Source organism: Macaca nemestrina, chromosome 10, assembly GCF_043159975.1.
Source record: "Macaca nemestrina isolate mMacNem1 chromosome 10, mMacNem.hap1, whole genome shotgun sequence".
NCBI lineage: Eukaryota > Metazoa > Chordata > Mammalia > Primates > Cercopithecidae > Macaca > Macaca nemestrina.
This window is the reverse complement of record NC_092134.1, coordinates 82511848-82524225: the sequence shown is the minus strand read 5'-3', so window position 1 is coordinate 82524225 and position 12378 is coordinate 82511848. Positions and strand designations below refer to the sequence as shown.

The 12378-nt window shown below is 39.6% G+C and overlaps 1 protein-coding gene across 2 annotated transcripts in view; it reads left to right on the top strand.

The window, feature by feature from the left end:
* LOC105474362 (transmembrane serine protease 12) overlaps positions 1 to 11640 on the top strand; it is a 45693-nt gene extending 34053 nt beyond the window's left edge. For both annotated transcript variants that reach the window (XM_011728978.3, XM_011728979.3), the window contains exons 4-5: positions 9343 to 9485; positions 11361 to 11640. In XM_011728978.3, coding sequence (XP_011727280.2) covers positions 9343 to 9485; positions 11361 to 11612 — 395 coding nt within the window. In that variant the 3' untranslated portion in view covers positions 11613 to 11640. The remainder of the gene's footprint in view (positions 1 to 9342; positions 9486 to 11360) is intronic.
* Positions 11641 to 12378: the final 738 nt, after the last annotated feature.

The following is a 12378-nucleotide window of genomic DNA, read 5'->3' as shown; positions in this document are numbered from 1 at the left end:
ATAAAAATAAACCAGGTGTGGTGGTGTGCAGCCACAGTCCCAGCTACTTGGAAGGTTGAGGCAGGAAGATCACTTGAACCCAAGAGTTTGAGGCTTCAGTGAGTCGTGATCATGCCACTGCACTCTAGTCTTTGGGTAACACGAGACCATCTCTAAAAAAATTTAATGTTTAAAAGATAGACTGTAGATTATTGGAACACAACATAGAGGGGGAAAAAACCCTTATATTTATGGCCATTTTCACAACAGTGCCAAGACAATATAATGGAAAACAGTCTTTTCAACAAACTATGCTAGGACAACCGGATATCCTTACGCCACACACACACACAAAAAAAACCCTCGGAGTTTTGCTCCATACTGTATTCAATAGTGGTACAATCTGAATGTTTGTGTCCATCCAAAATTCATATGTTGAAATCCTAACTCCTAAGGTGATGATATTAGGAGGTAGGGCCTTTTGAGAGGGCAGAGCTCTCATCAGCGAGATCGGCGCCCTTATAAAAGAGGCCGAAAGAACTGCCTTGCCCGTCCACCACGTAAGGATACAGCTGAAAGTCACAATTTATGAACCAGAAAATGGCCCTAATCAGACACCGAATCTGCCAGTGCCTTGATCTTCAATTTCAGCATCCAGAACTGTGAGAAATAAATTCCTGTTGTTTATTAAGCAACTGTTTATAAGCAGTCTATGATATGTTTTAGGAGCACCAAGAGACTTAGAGAAATAATTAACTCAAAATGGATCACAGACCTAAGTATAAGAGCTACAGTTGTAAGACTTCTAGGAAAAAAGCAAAGAGAAAAGTCTTTGAGTCGTTGGGTCGTTGGGTTAGGCAATGATTTCTTAGGACACTAAAAGCACAACCATTAATAAAAATAAAAATGATAAATTGGACTTCATCAAAATTTAAACATATATCCTCTTCAAAAGCCACCATTAAGAAAATCAATGGAAAAAGAGCTGCAAATATCTCCAGCAGTGTATAAAACATGATAATACATCGTAACCAACTGGCTTTTTGCCAGGAATGTAAATGCTAATTTGACATATCATCATTCTGAAAACCCTTTCCTTATTTTTTGTTGCATGCATTTCCATTTCAATATGAAATTAATAATTTTATTGGACTCCCTGAACCAAAATGATGTAAAGTAAAATATGTGGTTTATTAAGAAGGGTCTGACTAGAAAATAAGGTTGGAAGTAGTCATGTGTGAATTGTTATCATTAACGAGAATTTGTAAAGAAAAATTTGTTTTAAGGCCAGGCAAAGTGGCTAACGCCTGTAATCTCTAAACTTTGGGGGTCTGAGGCAGGTGGATCGCTTGAGCTCAGGAGTTTGAGACCAGCCTGAGCAATATGGTAAAACCCCATCTGTAAAAAAATACCAAAAAACGAGCAGGGCATGGTGGCATACGCCTGTAGTCCCAGCTACTCAGGAGGCTAAAGTGGGAGGATCGCTTGAGGCCCATGAGGTTGAGACTGTAGTAAGCTGTGATTGTGTCACTGCACTCCAGCCTGAGCAAAAAAGCAAGAGCCTGCCTCAAAAAAATAAAAAATAAATTGGATAAAGATTTGAAAAGATGGCCGGGCGCGGTGGCTCAAGCCTGTAATCCCAGCACTTTGGAAGGCCGAGACGGGTGGATCACAAGGTCAGGAGATCGAGACCATCCTGGCTAACACGGTGAAACCCCGTCTCTACTAAAAAATACAAACAACTAGCAGGGCGAGGTGGCGGGCGCCTGTAGTCCCAGCTACTCGGGAGGCTGAGGCAGGAGAATGGTGTAAACTCGGGAGGCGGAGCTTGCAGTGAGCTGAGATCCGGCCACTGCACTCCAGCCTGGGCGACAGAGCGAGACTCCGTCTCAAAAAAAAAAAAAAAAAAAAAAAAAAGATTTGAAAAGATAAGTCATCATAGTATTTGCAGAAACAAAAAAGATTTGAAAACACATTTCACCAAGGTAGATATACAAATGGCTAATAGTACATGAAAAATTGTTAACACTGGGCCGGGCGCGGTGGCTCACGCCTGTAATCCCAGCACTTTGGGAGGCCGAGGCGGGCGGATCACAAGGTCAGGAGATCGAGACCACGGTGAAACCCCGTCTCTACTAAAAATACAAAAAATTAGCCGGGTGCGGTTGTGGGCGCCTGTAGTCCCAGCTACTCGGGAGGCTGAGGCAGGAGAATGGCGTGAACCTGGGAGGCGGAGCTTGCAGTGAGCCGAGATCGCGCCACTGCACTCCAGCCTGGGCGACAGAGCCAGGCTCCGTCTCAAAAAAAAAAAAAAAAGAAAGAAAAATTGTTAACACTGGCTGGGTACAGTGGCTCATACCTGTAATCTGTGTTTTGGGAGGCCAAGGTGAAAGTATCACTTGCAGCCAGGAGTTTGAGACCAACAACAAAGCAAGATCTCGTAGCTATAAAAATTAGCTAGGCACAGTGGTACATGCCTGTAGTCCCAGCTACTTGAGAGGCTAACACAGGAGGGTCACTTGAACTTAGGAGCTCAAGGCTGCAGTGAGCTATGATCACTGTACTGCACTCCAGCATGGGTGACACAGCAAGACCTCATTTCAAATATATATTTATGTTAACATCCTTGAAACCTCAATGAGATGCCACTATGCAACTACTAGAATGATTATAATCCAAAAGACTAACAAATCAAGTGTTAGCAAGGATGTGGAGAAACTGGAACCCTTATACATTGCTGAGGAGAATGTAAAATGGTAAAGCCACTTAGGAAAACAGTTTGACAGTTCCTTGAAGAGTTAAATATGGACTTACCGTGTTAAGCATAGTTACCATATGACCTAGCAATTCCACTCCTGGATATCTACCAAAGACAAATGAAAACATGTCCACACAAAAACTTAAGAATGCTCATCATAGCATTATTAATAACTCACCAAACTGGAAACAATCCAAAGTCCACCAACTAGTGAATGGATATACAAAATATGATATATCTGTTCAACAAAACACTATCCAACAACAAAAAGGAAGAAAACTATCCTGCAAAATAGATGAACCTTGAAAACATTGGTATATGGCTAAATGAAGGAAGCTGTATACAAAAAGACTACAAATGTATGATTCCATTTATACAAAATTTCAAGAAAAGGCAAACCTAGAGAGACAGAAATCAGTTTTTTTTTTTATTTTTTGTTTTTTTTTTTTTGAGACAGAGTTTTGCTCTTGTTGCCCAGGCTGGAGGGCAGTGGCGCAATCTCAGCTCACCACAACCTCCGCCTCCCAGGTTCAAGCGATTCTCCTGCCTCAGCCTCCCGAGTACCTGGGATTACAGGCATGCACCACCATGCCTGGCGAATTTTTTGTATTTTTAGTAGAGATGGGGTTTCTCCATGTTGGTCAGGCTGGTCTCGAACTGCTGACCTCAGGTAATCTGCCCACCTCAGCCTCCCAAAGTGCTGGGACTATAGGCGTGAGCCACTGCGCCCAGCCAGTCATTTCTTAAGTGTGGGGCTGGCGCTGGGAACTGATTACAAGTGAGCATAGGAGGACTCTGTAGGTGAAGGAAATACTCTAAAATTGGATTGTGGTGCTGGTATAAATTTACCAGAAATCATTGGTACAATACAACTGCATTGGTACAATGTGTGATATTCATGTTATGTAAATTAAACCCTGATAAAGCTGTAAAAAAATGACAAAAGGGTAAGCTTTTTAACATCACACATTTGGAGAATTCAAAACTACTAAATGATTCATATGTCAAAGATGAAATCATAATAATTTTAAATACTTAGAATTGAACAATAATGTATATGGCACATAGTAAAACTTGAGAGCTGCAGGTAGAGGTAAAACATAAAATTTAAAGTTTTAGAAATATATATTTTTAGTTTGAGACTGGGCGCAGTGGCTCAGGCCTGTAATCCCAGCACTTTGGGAGGCCGAGACGGGCAGATCACAAGGTCAGGAGTTCGAGATCAGCCTGGCCAACATGGTGAAACCCCGTCTCTACTAAAAATACAAAAAATTAGGTGGGCGTGGTGGCGCGAGCCTGTAATCCTAGCTACTTGGGAGGCTGGAGCAGGAGAATCACTTGAACCCAGGAGGTGGAGGTTGCAGTGAGCCAAGATCACGCCACTGCACTCCAGCCTGGGCAACAGGCTGAGACTCCACCTCAAAAAAAAAAAAAAAAAAAAAAAATATATATATATATATATATATATATATATAGTTTGAATCATATGGAAGAGCAAATATTTGACCTAGTATTGAAGAATAAAGTCTGAACACTGTGAATTCAAAGTCTAACTTTTTTAAAGTTTAAATAAACATTGCAGTGGCCAAGTACAGTGGTTCACACCTGTAATCCCAACACTCTGGGAGGCCAATGTGGGAGAATTGCTTGGGCTCAGGAGTTCAAGACCAGCCTGGGCAACAGAGCAAGACCCCATCTCTCTTTAAAAAAGAAAAAAAAAGAATATTACAGCCAGGCATGGTGGTATATGTCTGTAGTCTCAGCTACTATGAAGGGAGACTAAAAAAAGACAGAACATTCTAAACCCATAGAAAGCAGAAAAAAAGAAATAAAGGTAAGCACAACAATTAATGAATAGAAAATAGAAAAGAGAAAACCAACAAGCCAAAATCCAGTTTTCTGAAAAAACAACAAACCACTGGTAAGACTGATGGCAAAAGGAAAGAAGGCACAAAAACGAATTAATATTATGAACTAACATATAGCACAGTACTTTTTAAAATGTTATACTGTAAATTTTAGTACTTAGACAAAATGAATAAATTCCTTTGTAAACAACCAAAACTGAAATTAACAAATTGACTAAATATGAAAATGGTAACTAGCCCAAACTGAAATTAATACATTGACTAAATATGAAAATGGTAACTAACCAAAATTGACCAAACATGAAATGGAAATCCTCTATAGTCCTATAAAGTGTAAAAGAATTGAATCAGTAATTAGGTTTTTTCAAAAACAAAAAACCAGAACTCAGAACAAAAGAGCCCACATTGCCAAGACAATCCTAAGCCAAAAGAACAAAGCTGGAGACATCATGCTACCTGACTTCAAACTATACTACAAGGCTACAGTAACCAAAACAGCATGGTACTGGTACCAAAACAGAGATCTAGATCAATGGAACAGAACAGAGCCCTCAGAAATAATACCACATATCTACAACCATCTGATCTTTGACAAACCTGACAAAAATAAGAAATGGGGAAAGGATTCCCTATTTAATAAACGGTGCTGGGAAAACTGGCTAGCCATATGTAGAAAGCTGAAACTGGATCCCTTCCTTACACCTTATACAAAAATTAATTCAAGATGGATTAAACACTTAAATGTTAGATCTAAAACCATAAAAACCCTAGAAGAAAACCTAGGCAATACCATTCAGGACATAGGCATGGGCAAGGACTTCATGTCTAAAACACCAAAAGCAATGGCAATAAAAGTCAAAACTGACAAATGGGATCTAATTAAACTAAAGAGCTTCTGCACAGCAAAAGAAACTACCATCAGAGTGAACAGGTAACCTAGAGAATGGGAGAAAATCTTTGCAATCTACTCATCTGACAATGGGCTAATATCCAGAATCTACAAAGAACTCAAACAAATTTACAAGAAAAAAAAAACCCCATCAAAAAGTGGGCAAAGGATATAAACAGACACTTCTCAAAAGAAGACATTTATGCAGCCAACAGACACATGAAAAAATGCTCATCATCACTGGCCATCAGAGAAATGCAAATCAAAACCACAATGAGATACCATCTCACACCAGTTACAATGGCGATCATTAAAAAGTCAAGAAACAACAGGTGCTGGAGAGGATGTGGAGAAATAGGAACACTTTTACACTGTTGGTGGGACTGTAAACTAGTTCAACCACTATGGAAGACAGTGTGGCAATTCCTCAAGGATCTAGAACTAGAAATACCATTTGACCCAGCCATCCCCTTACTGGGTGTATACCCAAAGGATTATAAGTCATGCTGCTATAAAGACACATGCACATGTATGTTTATTGTGGCACTATTCACAATAGCAAAAACTTGGAACCAACCCAAATGTCCATCAATGATAGACTGGATTAAGAAAATGTGGCACATATATACCATGGAATACTATGCAGCCATAAAAAAGGATGAGTTCATGTCCTTTGTAGGGACATGGATGAAGCTGGAAACCATCATTCTCAGCAAACTATCACAAGGACAAAAAACCAAACACTGCATGTTCTCTCTCACTCATAGGTGGGAATTGAATAATGAGAACAGTTGGACACAGGAAAGGGAACATCACACACTGGGGCCTGTCATGGGGTGAGGAGAGGGGGGATGGATAGCATTAGGAGATATACCTGATGTAAATGATGAGTTAATGGGTGCAGCACACTAACATGACACATGTGTACATATGTAACAAACCTGCACATTGTGCACATGTACCCTAGAACTTAAAGTATAATAAAAAAAAAAAACTAGAGGAAGATTATTTAAATTATATACATATGCTTCCAAAGAATACAAAAGGAAGGAATATACTCCATGTCAGTGTATGAGAATAATCCTATTATTGATTCCAAAATCAAGTAATCGTAGTAAGAGAAAGCCCAATGTTATAAATGCAGACATTCCAAACAAATTATTAGTAATAACATACTACATCTATAAAGTATATTATAGATAGAATTGATGGTCAGGTACAGTGGCTCACATCTGTCATCTCAGCACTCTGGGAGGCCAAATTAGGAGGCCAGGAGTTCAAGACCAGCTTGAGCAACATACTGAGACACTGTTTCTACAAAAAAACTAAAAAATTATCTGAGCATAGTGGTGCACACCTATAGTCCTAGCTACTCAAGAGGCTGAGGCAGAAGGATCACATGAGCCCAGGAGGCTGAGGCTGCGGCAACCTGTGATTGTGCCACTACACTAGGCACCAGCCTAGGCAACAGAGCAGGGCCCTGGTTCAAAAAAATAATAGAATTAATCATAACCAAATTAGGTTTATCTCAGGAATCCAAGGGTGGTTTAAAATTAGAAGTCAGCCAACTGTGGTGGTTCACACCTGTAATTCCAACACTTTGAGAGGCCAAGGCAGGAGAATTGCGTGGGCCCAGGAGTTCAAGAATGGCCTGGGCAATATAGCAAGACCTCAACTCTACAAAAAATTTAAAAATTAGCTGGGCGTGGTGGTGTGTGCCTGTAGTCCCAGCTACTTGGAAAGCTGAGGAGGGAGGATTACTTGAACCCAAGAATCAGAGGTTGCAGTGAGTACGTCACTGCACTCCAGCCTGGGTGACACAGTGAGACTCTGTCTCAAAAAATAAATAAATAATAATGAAATAAAATAAAATTGGAAGTCTCAGCTGGGTGCAGTGGCTCATGCTTGCAATCCCAGCCCTTTGGGAGGCCAAGGTGGCAGGATCACTTGAAGCCAGGAGTTTGAGACCAGCCTGGGCAACACAGCAAGACCCTATCCCTACCAAAAATAACAATTAGCTGGGCATGGTGGCACATGCCCGTAGTCCCAGCTACTTGGGAGGTTGAGGCGGAAGGATTGCTTGAACCCAGGAGTTTGAGGTTGCAGTGAGCTAATTGTGCCACTGCACTCTGCGGCCCAGACAACAGGGCGAGACCCTGTCTCAAAAATAATAATATAAATAAAATTAGAAGTCTCTTGATGTAATTCATCACAGATTGGTTAAAGGATAAAAAAATGTTATCTGAACAAATGCAGTAGAAGCGTTGTTAGAAACTCTTAACAGTCTAGACATAGAAGGGAATTTCCTTAACCTAATTAAGGTTATTGACCTCTAAACTACTGCAAACATCATTACAGTAAAACATTCCTTTAAAGTCAGGAACAATTTCTCCACTTGTATTCAATATTGTAGAAGTCCTACCAGGTGTGTTAATACTAGAAAAAGATGGGCACACAACTTACAAAGGAAATAACAAAATATTCATTAGTCACAGATGATGTAATTAAAATAGGCTCTAAAATCCATTGGAATTAACAGAGTTTAGTAATACAGCCAGTATAAGACCATATACAAAATCTATTCTATTTCTATACACTAGCAGTAATTTTAAAACAGCCTCCCAGAGTGCTGGGATGACACACAAGGATGACTATAACTAAAAAGCTAGACAATAACAAGCCTTGATGAGGATGTGAAGAATTTGGAACCCTCATACTTTGCTAGTGGGAATATACAAAGGCGCATCTGGCCAGGCGTGGTGGCTCACACCTGTAATCCTAGTATTTTGGGAGGCCGAGGTGGGTGGATCGCTTGAAGTCAGGAATTCGAGAACAGCCTGGTCAACATGGTGAAACCCCATCTCTACTAAAACTACAAAAATTAGTTGGGCATAATGGTGAGTGCTCAGGAGTCTGAGGCAGGAGGATCGCTTGAACCCGGGAGGCGGAGTTTGCAGTGAGCCGAGATCACGCCTCTGCACTGTAGCCTGGGCGACAGAGCGAGACGCCATCTCAAAAATTAAAAAAAAAAAAAAAAAAAAAGGCCGGGCGCGGTGGCTCAAGCCTGTAATCCCAGCACTTTGGGAGGCCGAGGCGGGCGGATCACAAGGTCAGGAGATCGAGACCACAGTGAAACCCCGTCTCTACTAAAAATACAAAAAATTAGCCGGGCGCGGTGGTGGGCGCCTGTAGTCCCAGCTACTCAGGAGGCTGAGGCAGGAGAATGGCGTGAACCCAGGAGGCGGAGCTTGCAGTGAGCCGAGATCACGCCACTGCACTCCAGCCTGGGCAACAGCGTGAGACTCCGTCTCAAAAAAAAAAAAAAAAAAATTAGCCAGGTGTGGTGTTGCGCACCTGTAATCCCAGTTACTCGGGAGGCTGAGGCACAAGAGTGGCTGGCACCCAGGAGGCAGAGGTTGCAGTGAGCCGAGGTCACATCACTGCACTCCAGCCTGGGCAATAGATCAAGACCCTATCTCAAAAACAAACAAACATTTAGGTAAACATTCTACAATCTTCCTAGGCATACATACATATTCATACACATACATATGAATATATTTTTACATAATTATTGAATCAGTCACTTTGGAAAGAAAACTTATAAAATGTTGGTTATAAAACACCAACATTTAAATCACTGTGGGGCCGGGCGCAGTGGCTCACGCCTGTAATCCCAGCACTTTGGGAGGCCGAGACGGGCGGATCACGAGGTCAGGAGATCGAGACCATCCTGGCTAACACGGTGAAACCCCGTCTCTACTAAAAATACAAAAAAAAAAATAATAATAAATCACTGTGAAAATGTCTGTGCTCCAAGATAACTTACTGGTATTTTTTGTTAACAGGTAACGTTACCAATATTTTACAAGACGCAGAAGTGCATTATATTTCTCGAGAGATGTGTAATTCTGAGAGGAGTTATGGGGGAATAATTCCCAACACTTCATTTTGTGCAGGTGACGAAGATGGAGCTTTTGATACTTGCAGGGTAAGACCAAGTAATTTTCCTTTAAAATATTTTCTGAAGCCAGAAGGGAACTTGTCAAACAAGGCCTTTGATAACTTTCTGGTGGTCTTAATTATCAGGCCTAAAAATACTAAATTATTTTTTCTCCTTTTTAACTATTTCAACAATCCAAATCTTCTTGGTTCCTGATTCCATGGTTTCTACTATCATCGGGGTCAACCATAGGCAGAATTTACCTTGAATCCTTTTTTTAAATCATTGACTTTGAGATATAATTCACCTACTTAAAAGTGTACAGCTCAATTTTTTTTTTTTTAAATAGTCTCGCTTTGTCACCCATGCTGGAGTGCAGTGACACAATCTCTGTTCACTGCAACCTCTGCCTCCCAGGTTCTAGTGATTCTCATTCCTCAGCCTCCTAGGTAACTGGAAAGACAGGCGCACATCACCATGCCTGGATATTTTTTTTCGTATTTTCAGTAAAGATGGGGCTTCACCTTGTTGACCAGGCTGGTCCCGAGCTGGTCCCGAACTCCTGACCTCAAGTGATCTGCCCACCTTGGCCTCCCAAAGTGCTGGGATTACAGGCGTGAGCCTCTGCGCCCAGCCTGTTACTGTCTTTTTTTTTATAATACATCCTTGTGGGTGTGAAGTGCTATCTCCTAGTGGTTTTAATTTGCATTTCCTTAATGACTAATGATGTTGAGCATTTTTGCATGTATTTATTAGCCATTCATATGGCTTCTTTATAGAATGTCTATTTGGATCCCTTCCTCATTTTTAAATTGAGTTGTCTTTTTATCACTGAATTATAAGCCTTTTTCATATATTCTGGATACAAGTCCCTTACCAGATATATAATGTACATAATTTTTCTCCCATTCTATAGACTGTTTTTTCACTTTTCTGAGGTTATCATTTGCAGCACAAATGTTAATTTTTTAAAGAAGTACAATTGATCCATTTTTTGTTTTGTCTCATGCTTTTTTACTCTTCCTTTATTCCTCTTTTCTTGTTTCCAAATCTACTAGTCCTTCACTCCTGAGTACCCCACGTTCTCACCTTTTCCTACTCATTCTCATTTCTGCAATCTAAAGTTTATCTTTCCTGTGTCCTTTTTCTTAAAAATCTTGCTGAGTAAAGTAGTAAAGAATCCATTCTAATTGGATTGCATTCCTAGGCCAAACATCCTCCTCATCAAAAAATAATTATTCAATGCCTGCCTTGTATAGAGAATTGGAAACAGTTATCTCAGTGTCCTTGTTGTTTTGAGTGCATTAACAGGCCTTAGTAACAGTGTTGGGTGCATTCATAATTTTGTATAGACTATGAAAGTGACTGTCATTTATAATACTACTGAGAGGCTTTGCCATTTATGCTTATTTTGCTGCACTAGCCATTGTCAGCACTTAGAAACTTGTCATCTCTTGCAAGATGCCAGTTTACTCCTCTCCTTGGCAAGCAAACCACACACATGCCTAAAAGAATCCTTCATACATCTTAGAGTTATACTTTCCACACACAGTATTAAGCAAGAGAATATTCTAAAACTAGACAGTTTTTACAATATTTTACATACTTCCTAAATTATATTTCCCCTGAATAATTGTATTTAAAAATCCAAACAATTTGATTTATAATATTCTGGCTCAAAACTAGGCAGATGAGACGTTTATCTACCAGCTGTATGGTTCCTCCAAATACCTGGGCAAAACTGAATTCCTCCTGTTTGAGTTGGAAGATTAAGCTCAAAATCTATGATCTTTATAAGTTGGGGGTATATTGAAAACATGTATTTATATAAATGTATGTTCGATGTAAATAATTTATTCCAGAATTACCGTTGCTTGAAGAATACTAGAAGTAACAAACACTATTTTGGGACTTTTTTGACAGGGTGACAGTGGTGGACCATTAATGTGCTACTTACCAGAATATAAAAGATTTTTTGTAATGGGAATCACCAGTTACGGACACGGCTGTGGTCGAAGAGGTTTTCCTGGTATCTATATCGGGCCATACTTCTACCAAAAGTGGCTGACAGAGCACTTCTTCCACGCAAGCACTCAAGGCATACTCACTATAAATATTTCACATGGCCAGATTCTTATAGCTTTATGTTTTGTCATCTTACTAGCAACAACATAAAGACATTCTGAAGGCTTTCATATCTTTATTTTGCATTGTGTCCCTTTCTATGTTCTGCATAATGAAAATCATTTATTCTTCTAGCAATTAATTGCCTACATAGAGTTCTCATGTCAACATTTTATGGGCTATAACTATTGTGACAGATATACCACTGTAATTTTGGCACTGAATCACATGCTTCCTTGAAATATCTTGATTGTTTTATTTTATAATCATAATTCTGTATCTGGAATACTCATAGAGTTGGTACAAAATATTCAGTTAAACATATATTTTATGTGTATAAATGCCAAATAATAGTTTATAATTAAAATGAAAGCTTATTTGGTTAATCAAAATTCTTTCCTTCTTAGATTTTATTCTAAAACATGTTTGTATGATTTTTTTCGAATTATAATCTTGGTTCCAATTCTCGAAGTATATTTAGAGAAACAAGTATTTACCTGTTATTTAAATTCTAATTAAAACCATTTATTTAATATCAGCACTTCATTTCCTCTGCCAACAGAGAACTATAGTATACACACCCCCAAATAATTTACTTTTTATTTAGAAATTTATGACTTTTTTCCAGCATTATAACCTACTTTCTAAACTTTATTTTCTTGAAGCCCACGCTAAAATTTTGTATCCCATCGGGCCTCTGAATTAACTGTGAGAAGCAACTAGAAAGCGTGCCGGGTAAAAGCGGGACACCAACCTGGGATAAACTTTGTGATCACTAATGTATAAAATGAATTAAAAGAAACAAAAGAAAATGAGG